This window comes from Dromiciops gliroides, chromosome 4, assembly GCF_019393635.1.
Source record: "Dromiciops gliroides isolate mDroGli1 chromosome 4, mDroGli1.pri, whole genome shotgun sequence".
NCBI classification, from domain to species: domain Eukaryota; kingdom Metazoa; phylum Chordata; class Mammalia; order Microbiotheria; family Microbiotheriidae; genus Dromiciops; species Dromiciops gliroides.
Window position 1 is genome coordinate 93,794,124 of NC_057864.1, and position 21,609 is coordinate 93,815,732.

General features: G+C 36.1%; 1 protein-coding gene across 6 annotated transcripts in view; it reads left to right on the plus strand.

Moving 5' to 3' along the window:
* Positions 1–21,609, plus strand: part of LOC122753109 (complement factor H-like) — a 98,255-nt gene that overhangs the window by 63,598 nt on the left and 13,048 nt on the right. For 5 of the 6 annotated variants that reach the window (XM_044000226.1, XM_044000228.1, XM_044000230.1 and 2 more), the window contains 5 exons: positions 2,352–2,522; positions 4,949–5,125; positions 5,787–5,996; positions 8,101–8,274; positions 8,928–9,104. In XM_044000226.1, the coding sequence (XP_043856161.1) occupies positions 2,352–2,522; positions 4,949–5,125; positions 5,787–5,996; positions 8,101–8,274; positions 8,928–9,104 (909 nt within the window). The remainder of the gene's footprint in view (positions 1–2,351; positions 2,523–4,948; positions 5,126–5,786; positions 5,997–8,100; positions 8,275–8,927; positions 9,105–21,609) is intronic. The other variant, XM_044000229.1, reaches the window with a different exon arrangement.

Below are 21,609 nucleotides of genomic sequence, written 5' to 3' on the forward strand. Positions count from 1 at the left end.
GCATGTGGTATAAGATGTTGGTCTATGCCTAGTTTCTGCCATTTTATTTTCCAGTTTTCCCAGCAGTTTGTTATCAAATAGTGAATTCTTAACCCAGAAGCCAGAGTCCTTGAGCTTATCAAACAAGGGATTACCATAGTCATTTACTACTGTGTCTCTTGCCCCTACTCTATTCCATTGATCTACCACTCTATTTCTTAGCTAGTACCAAATAGTTTTGATGACAGCTACTTTATAGTATAGTTTTAGATTTGGTATGGCTAGCCCACCTTCCTGTGAATTTTTTTTCCATTAATTCCCTTGATATTCTTGACTTTTTGTTCTTCAGATGAATTTTGTGATTTTTTTTCTAGCTCTATAAAATAATTTTTAGTCTCATTGGTATGAATTGTCATTTTTATTATATTGGCTTGACCTATCCAGGAGCAATTGATATTTTCCCAATTATTTAGATCTGATTGTATTTGCGTAAAAAGTGTTTTGTAATTGAGTTCATATAGTTCCTGGGTTTATCTTGGCAGGTAGACTCCCAAATAATTTATATTGTCTACAGTTATTTCAAATGGAATTTCTCTTTCTATCTCTTGCTGGTGGCCTTTCTTGGTCATTCATAGAAATGTGGATGATTGGTGTGGGTTTACTTTATATCCTGCAACTTTGCTAAAAATGTTAATTGTTTCAAGTAGTTTTTTATTTGATTCTCTGGGGTTCTCTAAGCATACAATCATATCATCTGCAAAGAGTGAGAGTTTTGTTTCCTCCTGGCCTATTCTAATTCCTTCAATTCTTTTTCTTCATTTATTGCTAACATTTCCAGTACAACATTGCATAATAGAAGCTTGATTTAATGTTTTTTTTTTTTCTGAGGGAAATTTGGGAGAGCTTAGGCAACTTCCTGTCTTCTATCTACCATCGTGGCTCTGCCTCATCCATATCTTCCTTAATTTGACATAGATTTCCTAACAAACCTGAAGCTAAACATGAGCCAGGTGGCCTTTTTTTTTAAGTGAGTCAATTAGGGTTAAGTGACTTGCCCAGGGTCACACAGCTAGTAAGTGTTAAGTGTCTGAGGCCAAATCCGAACCCAGGTACTCCTGACTCCAGGGCCGGTGCTCTATCCACTGTGCCACCTAGCTGCCCCCCTGCCCAGGTGGACTTTTAGCTCAACTCTTTCATTTCATATGTAGTGGGAGGAAGATAGATGATGATTTATACTGATTAATTGATTTGACCTGAATTAGTTAATATAAATAAATGACATTAAGGGTAGAATATTAAGGAAGAGAAGGTAATCGGCAATCTCAAAGGCTGAAAAGATATTGAGAAGAAATGATTGAGAAAATATCTTTGGGTTTGGCAACTAAAAAATCATTGGTAACTTTGAAGAGAGCAGTTTTAAAACAATGATGGTTCTGGAAGCTGATTATGAAGGGGTAAGAAGAGAGTGAGAGGATAAAAAGTGGAGGTACCTATTGTAAACAGCTTTTACAAAGAGTTTAGCAACAAAGAATAGAAGAGATATAGGATGATAATTGTTTGGGATGGAAGGATCAAGTAAGTGAGTGTTTTTTGATGATTGGGAAAATATGGACATGTTGGTAGACAGTAGGGAAGAAGCCAGGAGAACATGAGAAATTGCAAATAATGGTTCAGGGATGACAGAGATGAAATCTATTTGAGGGGTGGGATGGAAGGAAATCATATTACCTCCAACAGCAACATTTTTCTTTTTGTGTTTGTTTTATTTGTCACTCAGGTGTGCTGTGGTACCTTAGAGTTGTTTTAATTTGCATTTCTCTGATCAATAATGATTTAGATCATTTTTTTCATATGACTATAGATATCTCTGATTTCTTTGTCTAAAAACTGTTTGTTAATAACTTATTCCTTCCTCAAAACTCTACTTAATTCAGCCCTGTCAATGAAACTTCCCTTAATTCTTGCAGCTGGAATTAAATACTTGATACATGCATGTTGAACAAGTGAACACTGAAGATGATTTAAATAAGTGGTATCAAACAAATAGAAACATGGTGCTTAGTTTTTTGGTTTGTTTGTTTGGTTGGTTGGTTTATTTGTGGAGGCAATTGGGGTTAAGTGACTTACCCAGAGTCACACAGGTAGTAAGTGTTAAGTGTCTGAAGTCGGATTTGAACTTAGGTCCTCCTGAATCCAGGGCCAGTGCTTAGTTTTAAAATAATAATGTTTTATTATATTTTAATTTATTTTCTTATGTCTTTCCCAATTATGTTTTAATCTTTCTTGGTCACCACCGGAGCCTATGGGCACCAACTTTTGATTCAGTTGACACACCTTAGTCATTAAATTTTAAAATTTTGTCTTCTTTTTAGAAACATATCAACTTGGAAGATGTCCATCAAAATTTTTTGAAGATTTGCAAGTCAATCTATACCAAAATGGATTTGGTGATATTTTTGTTAATTATACATGTAACTCAAATTCAGAATTCAAAAGAACACAATGTTTAAATGGAAAATGGCTTCCTGAACCAAAATGTCCAAGTAAGAGTTTTTTTTTATTCCCTGAAGCAAATTTTCTTCATCATAAAATTCCTACTTTCACCCATGAAAAAGTAAAAAAGAACAATAGCCATGCAAGAAATTGGTATAGCACTTTAGGATTTGCAAATACTTTTTTCCAAAAGTATTTTGGGGGTTAGGTAGTACAAGTATTATTATACATATTTTATAAATAAGAAAAACAGAGCTTCACAAGCTTTGGCTTACCTGGCTCCACACAAGGCCAACAAATTTTAAAAGGCCTCATATCAACTATTTTGTCTTAAATATAAATGTGGCAATCGCTAATGTGATTGTTTTCCATTGTTTCTAATGGGTCCTCCTCTCTAAACTCATTCTTTTATATTCAATAAATATTTATTAAGCACCTACTATGTGTCTGGCATTGTGCTAAGCCTGGTATACTCACCAGCTCCCACTGATTTAATTATCATCTCTATGCAGATGATTCATAAATATACAGCCCATTCTCTCATGTGAGCTTAGTTCACATATCACTAATTGCCTATTGGATATTTCACACTAGATGCCCTAAAACTATCTGAAGCTCAACATATTCACAGAAGAACTCATTATGCCTCCCCCCCACACACACACACTTTCTAATTCTTTAGGTTCCCAAACTGCCCTATTTCTATTGAAAGTGCTTCCATTCTTCCAGTCTCCTACTTCTGAAACCTTGACATTGCCCTCTACTCTACATACTCCCTCTTCCCACATAGCCAATCAGTTGCCAAATCTTTCCATTTGAGCTCCCACATTTCTTATTTCTGACTCTTTCTCTCGACCTACACAGTTGTCACCCTAATTCCACATTTACTTCTCACCTACTATTGAAATTCCTTTCTACTTGGTTTCCTTGATTCAAGTCTCTCTCCACTCTAGAACATCTTCCACATTTATACCAATGTGACTTTCCTTCAACCCAGATCTGACTGTCACCTGTTCATAAGACTTCCCTGGCTCTATATTACCTCTAAGATAATAGTAAAGTGAAGTGGGTTTTATTATTATCCTTGTTTTACAGATGAGGAAATAGAGGCAGACAGCAGTTAAATGAATTTCTCAGGGTCATACATTTAGGAAGTTTCTAGTGCTGGATTTGAATTTAGGTCTTTCTAATGCCAGATCCAGTGCTCTATCCACTGTGACACCCAGCTGTTTCTAGAATGTGGTAAATGTGAATAAGTGGAGCCTGAACATGGAGAACTGAGTTGGAAGAACAGTTAGTGCAATTTTGCTGGAATGTAGAGAGGAAATTAATATGAAATGAAAAAGATTCTGCAAAGATCAGTAATGCCAGACTGAAGAACTTGTATTATATTTTAGAGGCAAGGGAGAATTGATGAATGATTTTAAGCAGGGAAAAGACATGGTCAGACCTGTGTCTTTGGAAGATTATTTCAGCAATTTCCTACATGGAGGATTGCCCAAGAGGAAGACTGGATGTAGGAAAACTATTGTTTAACTATTGTTAAACAATTGTTTAACCTGAGATGTTATGAAAGCCCTAGTGGCCCTGGAAGTGGGAAGAAGGTGAAAGTGGCCCAAAACATTATGAAGATAGAATCATCAAACTAGCATCAGAAAGAAGAGTCACGAATGCTTCCAATCTGAGTAAGTATTCCATGAAGTCCCCTTTTTTGTCAGTCCTAGGGTGCATATAAAAACCTTCTCTATTAACTCTTCAATTTGTCTTTGTAAAGAAAACTTGTGAATATATTGGTTATTTGGTTGCAATTTCATTCTGTCTTCTGGTTCTGTTTATAGCAGGAATGTCAAGATTGGGATGATTCCATTTCTCTAGGAATAGTTCAACTTGATGTCAACCATTTCACATTTAGCACAACAGTAGTGTTTATATGTGGCCTAGAAAACAAATGATTCTTAGGACTCCTTTACCCCAATCCTTCCAGTTTTTTATCATCATTGCAGAAAAAAAAAGGCAGTTAAGGAATACTGGGAATACATTTTTCCCTTCACTTCATGGCTCAGCATGGCCTGAGAATTCATCACCAACTGCCCAGTCTCTCCACATTTACTTAGTCTTGTCCTTAGGAATCACATAGTTATGGGCCAGAACATTACTTGAAATCTATCCCGAGGAGAACAACCTGCTAGCCACCTTCCTACCATGATAAGCCATAAGAGTAGAATTTAGTTTAGATTGTTGGCAAAACTATGTAAATTAGAGATCAACAAAATTAATGAAAGAAAAGATACAAGGAGGTATTGAGAACAATAAAATCTTATAATCATTAACTGATTTTATATAATGTTTATATTTTGTCCTCATTCAATATGAACTTGACAGGACTGTGTCTAGGAGACACTGTGGCCCCGGACATACAAACTAAGTGTAATTATTAATAATAGGAATTATAGCACATAATATTAATGTCTTCCAGAAAGGAAATCATGTGCACCTCCACCTCAAATACCTAATGCTCAGAATATGACTACAACTATGAACTACCAGGATGGTGAAAAAATAGGTGTTTTTTGTAAAGAAAATTATCTTCTTCAAGGACAAGAAGAGATCATATGTGAAAATGGACAGTGGAATTCATTACCACGTTGTATTGGTTAGTATTTCATATGTTGCAAAATAATTTTCCTTCAAAGTGATGTTGACTTTCCTATATGCAATCCCTAGAAATTAGAATGGCTCATGTGAGAAGAAAAAAAAAAGCAGCTTCCTCTAAGTTCCCTGGAGCTAAATTACTGTGTCTGTGGGCAAATTTGCTTTATAGAAAGCTGTTCAGGAAAGTGAGACAGAACACAGTTCTGACATATTATTTCCTACTATCTGAAAAGTCCTTTGGGTCATACGTGGTGCCTCTATATCCCACAAAAAAGAATGAGTCATTCACGTGCATGAACAGTGGGAAGAAAGGGGAGTCACAGACAGTAGTAAGAAGAGGGTTATGGTGTCACAAATCTAGAGCTGGAAGGAATTCTGAAGGTAATACGAAGGCCACCATCTTTTACTGATAGAAAACTATGACTCTGAGAATGTAAACAATTTGACCAAGTTACTCAGGCAGGAAATGTCAGAGCTGGGATTTGAATGCAGATTCTCTTACTTTAAGATCAGGATTCTTTTCATACCCCTGCATGTATGAAATATTCAGACATTTTTTTTTAAATTGTAGTTATTTTTAAATTCAAAAAGATGCTTTTTATTTTCCCCAAATAATTATGTTTGATACTGTGTTTTGTAATCATGTTCTCTTCTCCATATAGAAAAACAGCCATGTTCCAAACCACCTGCTATTCAATATGGAGGCATTAAGCCAGTGAGACATTCAGAAGCATATGATGACAATTTGGAATCCAGTACCTATGCGCATAATAGTGTGGTAAACTACACATGTCAAGAAGGTTTCACAATGAAAGGAAAAGAGGAGATAACATGCAGTATGGGAAAATGGAGCTCACCTCCTCAGTGTGTTGGTAATGACACTTTTTGGCGAGTATTTTTAACAACTTTATGGCTCTAACCACTCAAAATATAATTAGTAAATAAAAAAAATATTAAGTGCTTGCAGTATGCCAGGGCATTGTGCTGGAGAGATACAAATACAAGAATAGGGCAATCTGTGTTCTCAAAAAGCTGATATTCCACTAGCACACATATAGGCAAACAGTTGGAAAAAGTACTACCTGGTACAAATGCAACTGTTGATTATTATTCAAATACGCACCAGAATTCAATCTTCTTGACTCAGAAGAAGGACAATTATACCTACTCCCCGACTATAGCCTTTTCCCATGCAGTATGATGATGTCAGCTACAGAAAGGAAACAATAGTTATGGGTAATTTTTAAAAAATTGATTCTCTAGACACATGCAACACATGCATTATCTACCTTAAGGCTTATGTAGGGGAATCACATTATAAACTTTTAAAAACTCTGTAAATTTGAGACATAACTTCTAAAATTTTCATCCCTCCCAATCCCTTCATTGCACAGATGAGTGGATTAAACTCCAAAGGGGTATAGTGATTGAACATGTAATATCACTTTAATAGCAGAATGAGGTCTGGCAACTGTCTCCTCCCTCTCATTTGGCTTCTCTTTGTACTATGCAGCTATGATACCTTGTTACATGCATAGTACATAGATTCTGTTTAATATACCATGTTGCCTTTTCTGTATGTTTTTTCAACTGCTATGAGCTCTGAATTTTACTCTGTGAATTTTCATTGCCTTTCTCCCATGTCTATAATGCTCTCCCATTTCATCTCTGCCTCCTAGTTCCCCAGTTTCTTTTAACTTCTCTTACATTCCATAGGCAGTCTTTCTTGATCTCCCATATTTCTAATGACTTTTTTTCTATTATTTCAAACTATCCCTTCTATTCTTTCAAACTGATCCTGTATTTAGCTTGTTTGTACATTGCTGTTTACATCTTGTCTCCCCATATAGACAGTGAGTTTGTGAGAACAGTTATGTTTGTACCTTTTTTTTTTTGATCCCCAGAAAGTAGCACAACGATTGACTTGCTGACAAAATTTTCAATTTTGGAAGAGACCTTGATAAAAATCAGGGATAGATTCCCTATGTTCTATTTAATGATATTCTTTTATGATCATGGGATACTCATTGACTTTCCTTTCAGCATATCTTTCTGAGAGGTAACAAAGCTTAGTGGCATAAATACCGGAATGAGTATCTAAAAGGTATACATCAAAACCTATCTCTATTACTTATTATTGACATCCTGAGCAAGTCAATTGACCTCTCTGAGTTTCAGATTTCCTCATCTGTAAAAGGGAGATGATAATTCCTGTAGTATCTACCTCACAGAGTTCTTCCAAAGATCAAATGAGATAAAAAGGCAAAGTACTCAGCAAATTCTAAATAACTATAGAAATATCAACTATTATTAACAGTCAGATAGAAATATCTGAGAATACACTTTGATTAAATGTTGTTTTTGAGGGAAACTTGGGAGAGCTCAGGAAACTTCCTGGCTTCTCTCCACCATCTTGGCTCCGCCTCCCCGAGAATACACTTTGAAAGTGTTACTGCATTACTATGACTATTTGTTATTTTGCTATTGAATGTTCTAATAATTGCTACTATTTATGTAGCACTTTAAGCTTACAAAGCACTTTACAAGCATTATCTTATTTTTTCATTACAATAATATTTGGTGGTAGGTGCTATTATTTTCACCTCTGTTTTATAAATGAAGAAACTAAAGCAGACAGAGGTTGTAACTAGCTAAATAGTCACATAGGTACAAAGTATCTGAGGCTGAATTTGGACTGACTCACAGTCCAGTTCCCCATTGACTGTGCCACATGGCTGCCTCTAAAGCTGCCTTCCATAAAGTCTACATGGTAGATTCCATCTCAATAAATGTCTAGATGATGTTTTCTAGAACAGTTGCTCCTCCAGTTTCACCAGAAACATAAATAGGTTTTGATTATCTTATAGCTTCTAATCAAAATGTAGTATTGTTAGTGATACTAGTTTATTTTTAATAAGATATATATTGTATTCAAAACTAAAATAAAGGACATATTTTTCTCATTCTTTTTTTCAGGAATTTCATGTGGAAAACCACCAAAAATACAAAATGGCATTATTCCTGATATGTTAAACTCTTATGAATTTGATGAAGAAGTGACATATAAATGTCTTGAAGGTTATAATATTGATGGGCCAGCAACTATAAAATGTATTGGAGGAACTTGGTCTAGTCCTCCACAATGTAAAGGTAAAGAGGCTTTCTTTTTTTTTCAAGGACAATTTTATTTTCTAATGCTTAGATCTAACTCAGAAATTATTTCTGATACAGTAACCCTAGCATGACTAAAACTATATGACACAAATTGCAAAAAACTAAATATGGATTTCCAAAGGCATCTTTTGAATTAGAATTTTCCATGTGTTAACTATAAATATGAAAATTCAATTCAAAATAGAGGATAATTTTAATACAATAGCTTAATAGTCATCAAATGAATTGTCTTCTTAATCTGTTATCTTAATCCTCATCTTCTTTCTTTTCTTTCTTTCTTTCTTTCTTTCTTTCTTTCTTTCTTTCTTTCTTTCTTTCTTTCTTTCTTTCTTTTTGCAGGGCCATCAGGGTTAAGTGACTTGCCCAGGGTCACATAGCTAGTAAGTCTCAAGTGTCTGAGGCTGGATTTGAACTCAGGTCCTCCTGAATCCTGGGCCAGTGCTTTCTCCAGTGCACCACTTAGCTGCCTCCAGTCCTCATTAAAAAAAAAAAGGCTTTTTACACTTCATCAAAGAATAAAAGTTTATTTTGTTGGTACTGTTCTTGCTGTTAAAACCATGTTATTGTCGTTATTTGATCATATCTTTTCAATACTCACCATTAACTACACAAATAAATACTCTTTTCAGATGTGAAATGTGCAATTCCACCCCAGTTTAATAATGCTCATAGGATCGGTATTGCAAAACACAACTATTTGCCAGGAGAGAAAGTGGCTTATCAGTGTCTACCAAATTTCCACTCCGAAGGCTCAACTGAAGTAACTTGTATAGGAGGATCTTGGAAAGGGGATCCACAATGCAAAGGTATTTAGTAATTTGTTTGGATTCTTTCACCCTCCCAGTGATTTTATGGATCTAGAGAATTACAAAGAGACTTATCAATATAGATCTACATTGCTTTGCAATTCAATCTTTGAGAATTGCCTGTGACAAGGAAAGGTTGTGTCATGATCAAGCTCACACAACCAGTGTAGGTTAGAGATATGAGTTTAAGCTCAATCATCCTGATTCCAAGTTAGACTCTCCTTATACTATGCCTTACTAATAAAAATGATTCAGATAATCACCTTAATTAAAAGAAATTTAATTAATATTGATTAATTAAAAACAAATTACTTCATAAGATCATGAACTCTATGAGGGAAACAACTCTCTTAAATTTTAGCAGGAACTTAAATATTATATCTCTTTCAGCATCTAGCACAAGATTCTACATGTATGAAGTGCTTTGTTATTGTTTGTTGAATTGAAATTATTTGAGTTATGGAATGCAGCACAATTTATTTCAGGAGAAGCATTTAAGTAATGTTTCTATTATAATCTTTCAGAAAGAGTTTTGAGGCTCTGCCTTCAGGTAGAGGGATGAAATAAATGTTTTTTCATGCTACTTTCTTTGTTTCCATAGTCCCAATCAAATATCACAGCCTCTATTTTGTCTTCATCCTTCTGGACATCTCTTAAGTCTTTGAAGCTATTGATTAAATTGCTTGGTATTTTCTTTAAACTTGACTTCCATGACACTGTACTTTCCCAACTTTCTGCTTCCTTCTCTATCACCTTTGTTTCCATATGTTCCTTTATTTCTTTTAATCATCACCATCTCCTATAGCTCTGAACTAGTTTTTCAAATTTCTCACTCTTAGGAAATTCTCTTCTCTCTAAGATTATAGTGACCCCATGTGTATAGATGACTTTCAAATTTATATCTGCAAGTTTGACTTATCACCCTCTTTCTAGTTCTACATTTCTTCTTATATGTAATGTGCCTCTGTGTGAATATCTTGCAAAACTTGCAATTAGCTTCAGGGGATCTGTCATTTCACTGATATGGATACTCCTCTCAAAGATACAGATTTCAATCCATGAATGTATATCCATGTTGTGTGCCTTTTGAGAAGACCATTTGCCCATATTCCAGTCCAAGTGGATATAATCTCATTGTTGTAGGCATTTCCTTCAAGTACATATATTGAATCCCATTTATGCCTGTCCTTCTTGTATGACTGGTACATTTATTTCCATAGAATTGTGATGAAGGATTCACCCTCCATGAGAGGGGTCTTCCTTTATATTCTGTTAATATTGTGAAAGTATCATTGGAACACATAGCATTTACATTGTATATTCCTTGTTCCCACCCTATAGCCAATCCAAACTTTCTTTTGGTGAGAAGTTTCTTTGGTCACAATTTTTGCTCCTTTCCTGCTTGATTCCTTGTTTGAAATATGTTTTTGGCCTGTCTCTGACCATGTCTGCATCACCCTTCAGGTGATCTTCAAATTCATTTCTTTACATACTTTGTATTCTATGACTCACTATATTACTATTGTTTTAAAAATGGGTCCTTATTTGGGGTAAATACTGGAGTTATTAAAAGATTTTCTAATTTTCCAGACCAAAAATCAATTTAGCTGGTTCTAGTTCTGTTCAATTTTCTCTCAGCCCATTTAACATTTGCAATCACTATCCAAGATACACACACACACACACACACACACACACACACACACGGCTTAAGAGCAAGAAGAATTATATCCTAGTAACCACAAATCCATAAGGTCCTGTATAAATATCTAGAAAAATCTGAATATTTACGGAGAATTCTAAGAAAAAGCTAAATGAGAACAGTAAAGTAAGAAAAAATGGGAAATATGATGAGTTGTGGAAGAAAACTCTGAAAAGACAAATAAGATATTGGAAGAAATATAAAAGTTTACCCAAGAAAATAACTGCTAGAAGTTTAAATTGACCTAAAAAAGATAATGACTACATTATACAACAAGAATTAATAAGAGATTCTGAAAAGAAATAAAGAATAATGAGCTAGTTCATAGCAAATACACTGGACCTGGAAAAGTAATTTTAAAATCAATGCCCTACTTGAATGCCAATGCCAAAAATAACCAAAAAACAAAAAAAAAAAACAAAGAACCTAGACATATTATTTGAAGAAATCATAAAAGAAAATTTCCAGATCTCTCACAACAAGGGTACAATATAGAAATGTAAAAGAATTCACTTGTCATAACCTAAAAGAAACCCTAATATGAAAATTCCTATGAATATTATAGCCAAAATCTAGAGACTCATATCAAACAACAACAACAAAAAACACACAGAAAGAAATGACTCAAGTTATGAGGAACCAAAGTTAAGATTACATGAGACTTAGCAAGGACCCTAGTAAAGGAGCAGAGAGCTTTACTATGATATTACAGAAGACAAAAGATGTAGTCTTATAAGCAAGAATAACTTACGTTGGGGGAGGCGGGGACAGAGCCAAGAGGGCAGAGGAAAGGCTGTAACTTTTGGAGTTCCCCACACAATCCATCCATATACCTCCAAATAATGCCATAAGACAATTCTTGAAGAAGCAGAACCCACAAAAGAACAGAGTGAGATCGTTTCCAGCCAAAGATGGCTGAAAAAGGCATCAGGGAAGGTCTGTTGTACTGAAGTGAGAGGAGAGTGCAGCCACACCATGCAGATCCAGCCCCAGGCAGGCCTTACCTCAAGAGTGTCAGAATCATCATCATCAGCTGCTACTTCTGGAACTCAACTCACAGACTGTTGAGGGGGTTCAGTGGTTGGTGGAGGCAAAATAGCAGGGGTCTCTACTGGAGCTGAGGTGGACCACTATTGTGTTGCCCATGTTCTTAACCAAAAAGAAGACTTGAGTGGAAGCAGCCTAGTAGGGGAGGGGCATAAGCACGTGAAGCTTGCAATCACAGTGAATCAGATTTCTGCTTCCAGGTTAAAGAGCAAGCAGGACCATGGTTACTTACAGTCTAGAGCACAGGCCAGGTGAGCTGAGAACATGCCTCTCCTTAAATTGTACCACTTGGGACCCCCTGAAGCTTGGAAGAGTGTGGCCTGGAAGCAGTACCCCACTTTAAGAAGGAGTTAAAAGACAAGAAATAGGGTAGGATAATAAGCAGGTAGAAAAAGATATGGACCATCAAAAGTTTTTTTGGTGACAAGGTAGATCAAAATACACCCTCAGAAGAAGATAACAAAGTCAAAGCTCCTATATCCAAAGCTTCCAAGAAAAATAAGAATTTGTCTCAGACCATAGAAGTGCTCAAAAAGGACTTTGAAGATAAAGTAAGAGAGGTAGAGGAAAAAAAGGAAAGAGAAAGGAGAGTGATGCAGGAGGGTCATGGAAAAAAAAAGTCAACAGCTTGAAAAGCTAAATTGGCCAAGTGGAAAAAGAGATACAAAAGCTCTCTGAAGAAAAGCATTGCTTAAAAATTAGGATTGAGCAAATAGAAGCTAATGACTTTATGAGAAATCAAGATACAATAAAGCAAACCAAATTAATAAAAAAAAAATTGGGGGCAATGTGAAAGATGTCCTTGGAAAAAAAACAGTTGACCTGGAAAATAGATCCAGAAGAGATAATTTGAAAAGTATTGGACTACCTGAAAACCATGAGCAAAAATTGAGCTAAGACATCATCTTACAAGAAATTGTCAGGGAAAATTGCTCTGTTATTCTAGAAGAAGAAGGTAAAATAGAAATTAAAAGAATCCACCAATCACCTCCTGAAAGAGATCCCCAAATGAAAACTCCCAGGAATATTATTGCCAAAATCCAGAGGTCCCAGGTCAAGGAGAAAATATTGCAAGCAGCCAAAAAGAGACAATTCAAGTACTATGGAACCACAGTCAGGATAGCACAAGATCTATCAGCTTCTACATTAAAGGATCAGAGGACACAGAATATGATATTCCAGAGGGCAAAGGAATTGGGATTACAACCAAGAATCACCTATCCAGCAAAACTGATTATTTTATTTCGGGGGGAGGGGGGGAGGGACTTCAATGAAAAAGAGGACAGTCAGATATTGATGATGAAAAGACCTAAACTGAATAAAAATTTGACTTTCAAACACAAGACCCTAGAAAAGCATAAAAAGGTAAACAGGAAAAATAAATCATGAGGGCTATTAAAAGATTAAACTGTTTAAATTCCTACATGGGAAGATGATAAGGAATATACTTAGACAGAGGGCACAGGTGTGAATTGAATATGGAAGGATGATATATGTAAACCATCTATTTTTTGTTTATCCTTGTTTATTTTGTAGGGCAGGCAGGGTGGCGTGGTTTATGTCTGGGGCTGGATTTGGGGTTAGGGCCTCCTGGGTTCAGGGCTGGTGCTTTGTCCACTGTGTCACCTCGCTGCCCCATGATGACATCTTTAAAATAAAATTAAGGAATGAGAGGAATGCACTGGAAGAAAGGGAAAGAGAGAGGTGGGATGTGGTAAGGTAGCTCACATAAAAGAAACAAGAAAAAGCTTATAGAGTAGAGGGGAAGATGGGGAAGGACCAGGGGAGTGAATGAGCCTTACTGTCATAAGAAATGGCTGAAGGAGGGAATAACATACACATTGAAGAGGGTATAGTAATATATCTTGCCCTGTGGGGAAGTGAGAGGGGAAGGGGAAAAGGGGGGAAGGGAAGGCATATTGGAGAAGATGGCAGTAAAAAGCAAAACACTTTTGAGAAGGGATAGGGTGAAAGAAGATAGAAAATAGAATAAATATCAAGGGGAGGGAATAGGATGGAGGGTAATACAGTTAGCAATAGTAACTGTGAAAGAAATGATGAGCAAGATGCTTTCAGAAGGACTTATGAAAAATGCAATCCATCTACAGAGAAAGAACTGATGGTATCTGAATATTGATTGAATTATAATTTTTGTTAGTTCTATCTAAAGTTATTTTGTCTGTTTTTCACAACAGATGTTTTGCATGACTGCACATGTATAACTTTTTTTTAATGACTTGATTTCTTAGGGAGGAGTGGGGAAGGAGGGAGGAAGAGAATTTGGAAAACAAAGTTTTAAAAAATCAATGTGAAAATTTGTATTTACATGTAACAGGGAAAATTCTAAATAAATAAATTTAATAGAAGTTTAAAAAATGAATAGCTTATGTAGAAAAATACTGAGTATAATCCTACATAGGAGAAATAGACTTTTAGTGAAAAAAGAACTCACAAGCTGTCTTGATGTAAAGGCAAGAGCAAAATAGAAAAATTGACAAGCAATCATAAGGAGCTAAACAAAGTTAAACTTTATATTCTCATATGAGGAGATGATACAGGTAGCCCCTCAGAACCTCATAATCTTCAGGGGTCATAGAGGGGGTTTAATTAGTCCATGGACCTGGGAGTAATTCTATGATGTTTCAATTTTCTTAAGAATGAAAGGGATACAAAAAAAGGAATGCACTTGGAGAGGAGGGAAGGGAAAGACAGAATAGGGGAAATTATCTCACAAATAATGGGGTATAGGGGCAGCTAGGTGGTGCAGTGGATAGAGCACTTGCCCTTGAGTCATGAAGACCTGAGTTCAAATCCAGCCTCAGACACTTAACACTTACTAGCTGTGTGACCCTGGGCAAGTCACTTAACCCCAATTGCCACACCAAAAAAAATAATAAAATAATAATGGTGTATATAAGTAGAAGTCTCTATCATGAGAGAAGAAATGGTGGGGGTAGTAGGTGACACTTGAATGTCACTCTCATCTGAGCTGGTAAATGGAGGGAAGTATATACATACAAAGTTGAGTGAAAATACATTTGTAAATATATTTCACAACTCTTAAAGAATAGTTAGGAAACAAAAAGAAAAAAATTATATATGGGGGGGGGCGGAGCCAAGATGGCAGAGAGGAAGCAGCAAGCTGCCTGAGCTCTCCTTCTGTTCCCTCAAAACGAACATTAAATCAAGCCTCTGGACGGATTCTGAAACTACAGAACCTGCAAAGAGACAGAGAGACACAGTCCTCCAACCAGAGATAATTTAGAAGACCTCAGGAAAAGGTCGGTCTGACTCGGGCAAAAGGGAGGCCCAGCGCAGGGCAGCAACCCAGCGCCGAGGGGGTCGGGGCAAGTCAGCAGGAGCTGCAGGCCACAGCCAAACAACTGAGGCTCCCGGGACCTGGTTCAAAAATCTGGTGGCCAAGAAGGACAGTGGAAAAACCTACCTGCACCGGCCAAGAGGGCCACGAACGGCGGGATCAGACGCGGGGGTCTGGCGCCTGGCTGGCTGAGCACAATCAGACAGGAAGTGCAGGGCGGGGGATCTCCACACACCATAAAGGCCTCAGAGTAAAAGCCCGGTCACACAGCACCTATACACCTGCACAAGAAGCCCAAAACAGGGACCCTCGTGCCCCCACAGCAGACCTCAACTTAAAGAATAAATAAATAAGCTGCAATAATGAGTAAGAAGCAAAAAAGAGCCCTCTCCATTGAGAGCTTCTGTATCAATAGGGAAGAAGCCAACACAAACTCAGATGAGGACAATAGCCTCAAATTGTCTACATCTGAAGCCTCACAAGGGAAGGTGAATTGGTTGCAAGAACAAAAAGCCTTCCTGGAAGAGCTCAAAAAGGATTTTAAAAATCAATTGCAAGAGGTAGAAGAAAAAATGGGGAGAGAAATGAAAGCAAAACAAAAAAACTATGAAAAAAGAATCAGCAGCTTGGAAAAGGAAGCTGAAGAAAACAAAGCCTTAAAAAATTCATTTGGCCAAATGGAAAAAAAGCTGCATAATCTCACTGAAGAAAACAATACCTTAAAAAATTCACTTGGCCAAATGGAAAAAAAGGTGCATAATCTCACTGAAGAAAACAATGCCTTAAAAATTAAAGTGGGACAGTTGGAAGATAAGGAATCCATGAGACACCAAGAATCAGTCAAGCAGAATAAAAAAAATGAAAAAATAGAAGAAAATGTGAAATACCTCATCGGAAAGACAACTGATCTGGAAAACAGATCAAGGAGAGACAATTTGAGAATCACTGGACTGCCTGAAAGCCATGACCAGAAAAAGAATCTAGACACCATATTCCAGGAAATTATTAAGGAGAACTGCCCTGATATCATAGAATCAGAGGATAAAATCATCATTTAAAGAATCCACCGACCACCTCCTGAAAGAGACCCCAAAAGGAAAACTCCAAGGAATATTGTAGCCAAATTCCAGAATTATCAGGTGAAGGAGAAAATACTCCAAGCAGCCAGAAAGAAGCAATTTAAATATCATGGAGCCACAGTCAGGATTGCTCAGGACCTGGCAGCTTCAACATTAAAGGACCGCAAGGCTTGGAATATGATATTCCGGAAGGCAAAGGAGCTTGGATTGCAGCCGAGAATCTATTACCCAGCAAAAATGTGCATTTTCTTTCAGGGGAAAAGATGGACATTTAATGACATTGGGGACTTTCAATCTTTCCTGGTGAAAAGACCAGAACTGAATAGAAAATTTGATCTCAACATACAAGACTCAAGAGAAGTTTAAAAAGGTAAACAGAGGGGAAAAAAAAAGGTTACCCTATTAGGTTAAACTGTTTATATCTCTACACAGGAAGATAATACTCATAACTCTTAAGAACTGTAAATGTATTTGGGCAGAGAGAAGGACTTTACAAAGAGGGTATAAATATAAATTGTCTTTGATGTGATGATACAAAAGAATTAAGGGGATAAAAAGGGAGTCTATGGGGAGGAGAGGAAAGGGGAGGTGGAATGGGATGAATTATATCATATGAAGAGGTGGAAAAAAACCTATTACAATAGAGGGAAAGAAAGGAGGGGGGAACATGGTTTCAACCCTATTCTCATTAGATTTGACTCAAAGAGGGAATAACATATACGTTCATTGGGATAAAGAAACTTAACGCATTCTTTAGGGAAACAAAAGGGGAAGGGAAAGGGGGGACTGATAGAAGGGAGGACAAAAGCAAGGGAGAAAAGGGTAAAGAAAAGAGAGGGGGGTGATAAAAAGGGAGGGCAGATCGGGGGAGGCAGGGGTAAGAAGTAAAATGTCAGTGAGGAGGAATAGGGTGAAAGAAGGGGGGAAAAGTACAAAGGGGGTAAATAGAATGAAGGGGAATAGACAGTCAGTAATAATAACTGTGAATGTGAATGGGATGAACTCTGCTATAAAACGGAAGCGAATTGCAGAGTGGATTAAAAACCAGAACCCTACAATATGCTGTTTACAAGAAACACATTTGAAGCAGAGAGATACACACAGAGTAAAGGTAAAAGGCTGGAGCAGAATATATTATGCCTCAGCTAAAGTAACAAAGGCAGGGGTAGCAATCCTTATCTCAGACAAAGTGCAGGCAAAAAGAGATCTCATTAAAAGAGATAAGGAAGGAAATTACATCTTACTTAAAGGTACTATAGATAATGAAGTAATATCAATATTAAATATGTATGCGCCAAGTGGTATAGCATCCAAGTTCTTAGAGGAGAAGTTAAATGAGTTACAAGAGGAATTAGATAGTAATACTATACTAGTGGGGGATCTGAATCTCCCCCTCTCAGAATTAGATAAATCTAGCCAAAAAATAAATAAGAAAGAAGTGAAAGAGGTGAATAGATTACTAGAAAAGTTAGACATGATAGATGTCTGGAGAAAATTGAATGGGGATAGAAAGGAATATACCTTTTTCTCAGCAGTACATGGCACATTTTCAAAAATTGACCATGTATTAGGGCACAAAAACATCATAGTCAAATGTAGAAAGGCAGAAATAGTAAAAGCATCCTTCTCAGATCATGATGCAATAAAAATTACATGTAAGAAAGAGCCAGGGAAAAGTAGAAAGAAAATCAATTGGAAACTAAATAATGTCATTCTAAAGAATGAATGGGCCAAACAAGAAATCATAGAAACAATCAATAACTTTATCCAAGAGAATGACAATAATGAGACAACATACCAAAATCTATGGGATGCAGCCAAAGCAGTGCTTAGGGGAAAATTTATAGCTCTAAATGCTTACATGAATAAAAAAGAGAAAGAGGAGATTAATGAATTGGGCATGCAACTTAAAAAGTTAGAAAAAGAACAAATTAGAAATCCCCAATTAGACACTAAATTAGAGATCCTGAAAATTAAAGGAGAAATTAATAAGATTGAAAGCAAAAAAACTATAGAATTAATCAGTAAAACTAAGAGCTGGTTTTATGAAAAAACCAATAAAATAGATAAAATATTGGTTAATTTGATTTTAAAAAAGAAAGAAGAAAACCAAATTTCCAGTATCAAAAATGAAAAGGGTGATGTTACCACCAATGAAGTGGAAATTAAAGCAATAATTAGGAAATATTTTGCTCAACTGTATGCCAATAAATTTGACAATCTAAATGAAATGGATGAATATTTACAAAAATACAAACTGCCCAGGTTAACTGAAGAGGAAACAAAATCCTTAAATAAACCCATATTAGAAAAAGAAATTGAACAAGCTATTAATGAACTCCCTAAGAAAAAATCCCCAGGGCCAGATGGGTTTATGGGTGAATTTTACCAAACATTTAAAGAACAATTAATTCTAATATTATACAAATTATTTGGAAAAATAGGTGAAGAAGGAGTTCTACCAAATTCGTTTTATGACACAAATATGGTGGTGATACCAAAACCAGGCAAAGCAAAAACAGAGAAAGAAAATTATAGACCAATTTCCCTAATGAATATTGATGCTAAAGTCTTAAATAAGATATTAGCAAGGAGATTACAGCAAGTGATCACCAGGATAATACACTATGACCAGGTGGGATTTATACCAGGAATGCAGGGCTGGTTCAACATTAGGGAAACTATTAACATAATCAACCACATAAATAAGAAAACCAACCAAAATCATATGATTATCTCAATAGATGCAGAGAAAGCTTTTGATAAAGTACAGCACCCATTCCTAATAAAAACACTAGAGAGTTTAGGAATAGGTGGAGCTTTCCTTAGAATAATAAACAGTATCTACCTAAAGCCATCAGCAAGTATTATATGCAATGCAGATAAATTAGAGGCCTTCCCAATAAGATCAGGGGTGAAAGAGGGATGTCCATTATCACCCCTATTATTTAATATTGTCCTAGAAATGTTAGCTTTAGCAATCAGAGAAGAGAAAGGAATTAAAGGAATTAGAATAGGCAAGGAGGAAACAAAACTATCACTCTTTGCAGATGATATGATGGTATACTTAAGGAATCCTCGAGAATCAAGTCAAAAATTACTTGAAACAATTAACAACTTTAGCAAAGTAGCAGGATATAAAATAAATCCACATAAATCATCAGCATTTCTATACATGACCAACAAAGTCCAGCAGCAAGAGATAGAAAGAGAGATTCCATTTAAAGTAATGGTAGATAATATAAAATACTTGGGAGTCTACTTGCCAAGACAAACCCAGGAACTCTATGAACACAACTACCAAACAATTTTCAAACAAATCAAATCAGATCTAAATAATTGGAAAGATATCAATTGCTCATGGATAGGCAGAGCTAATATAGTAAAAATGACAATACTGCCTAAATTAATTTACTTATTCAGTGCCATACCAATCAGACTACCTAAAAATTATTTTATACAGCTAGAAAAAATAATAACAAAATTCATCTGGAAAAACAAAAAATCAAGAATATCCAGGGAAATAATGAAAAAAAAATTCACAGGAAGGTGGGTTAGCGGTACCAAACCTGGAGCTTTACTATAAAGCAGCAGTCATCAGAACTATCTGGTACTGGCTAAAAAATAGAGTGGTAGATCAATGGAATAGGCTAGGCTCAGGAAATGCAGTAGTAAATGACACTAGTAATGTAGTGTTTGATAAACCCAAAGACTCCAGCTTCTGGGATAGGAACTCAGTATTTGACAAAAACTGCTGGGAAAACTGGAAGATAGTATGGCAGAAATTAGGCATAGACCAACATCTTACACCTTATACTAAAATAAGGTCAAAATGGATACATGATTTAGACATGAGGTGATACCATAGGTAAATTAGGAGAGAAAGGAATAGTGTACCTATCAGATCTTTGGAAAGGAAAACAGTTTTTGACCAAACAAGAGATAGAGTATATTATAAAATGCAAAATGGATGATTTTGATTATATTAAATGAAAAATTTTTTGTACAAACAGAAGCAATGCATCCAAAATTGGAAGGGAGGCAGAAAGCTGGGAAACAATTGTTATGGCCAATACTTCTGATAAAGGCCTCATCTCTAAAATATATAGGGAATTAAATCAAATTTATAAGAATCCAAGTCATACCCCAATTGAGAAATGGTCAAAGGATATGAACAGGCAGTTTTCTGATGAAGAAACCAAAGCTATCTATTCCCATATGAAAAAATGCTCTAAATATCTAATGATTAGAGAAATGCAAATTAAAACAACTCTGAGGTACCACCTGACACCTATCAGATTGGCTAAAATGACAAAAAAGGAAGATAATAAATGTTGGAGAGGCTGTGGGAAAATTGGAACACTAATGCATTGTTGGTGGAGCTGTGAGCTGTTCCAACCATTCTGGAGAGCAGTTTGGAATTATGCCCAAAGGGCGATAAAGCTGTGCATACCCTTTGACCCAGCAATCCCACTTTGAGGTCTTTTGCCCAAAGAAATCATGGAAGGGGGAAAGGGACCCACATGTACAAAAATATTTATAGCTGCTCTTTACATGGTAGCAAGGAATTGGAAGTTGAGGGGGTGCCCATCAATTGGGGAATGGCTGGACAAGTTGTGGTATGTGGGGTAGCAAGGAATTGGAAGTTGAGGGGGTGCCCATCAATTGGGGAATGGCTGGACAAGTTGTGGTATATAAATACAATGGAATACTATTGTGCTGTAAGAAATGATGAGCAGGAAGAGTTCAGAGAAACGTGGAGGGTCTTACGTGAGCTGATGATGAGTGAGATGAGAAGAACCAGAAGAACATTGTACACAGTATCATCAACATTGAGTGTTCACCTACTGTGATGGACTATATTCTTCTCACCAATGCAATGGTACAGAAGAGTTCCAGGGAACTCATGATAGAAGAGGATCTCCAAATCCAAGAAAAAAAAAAAAGAAAGAAAGAACTGTGGAGTATAGATGCTGATTGAACCATATTATTTCTTTTGTTTTGGGTGCTGTTTTTTTTTCTATTTTGAGGTTTTGCATCACTGCTCTGATTCTTTCTCTTGTAACAGGATTAATGCAGAAATAGGATTAATGTTATTATGTGTATATAGATATGTGTGTGTATATATATATCTATATGTATATGTATAGAGATATATAGATATAACCTATATCAGATTACCTGCTGTCTAGGGGAGGGGGGAGGGAGGGGAGGGAGGGAGAAAAATCTGAAATTGTAAAGCATGTATAAACAAAAGTTGAGAACTATCTTTACATGTAACGGAAAAAATAAAAAACCTCATACATTAAAAAAAATTATATATAAAAATTTATATATAAAAGATAGGATAATGGAAAA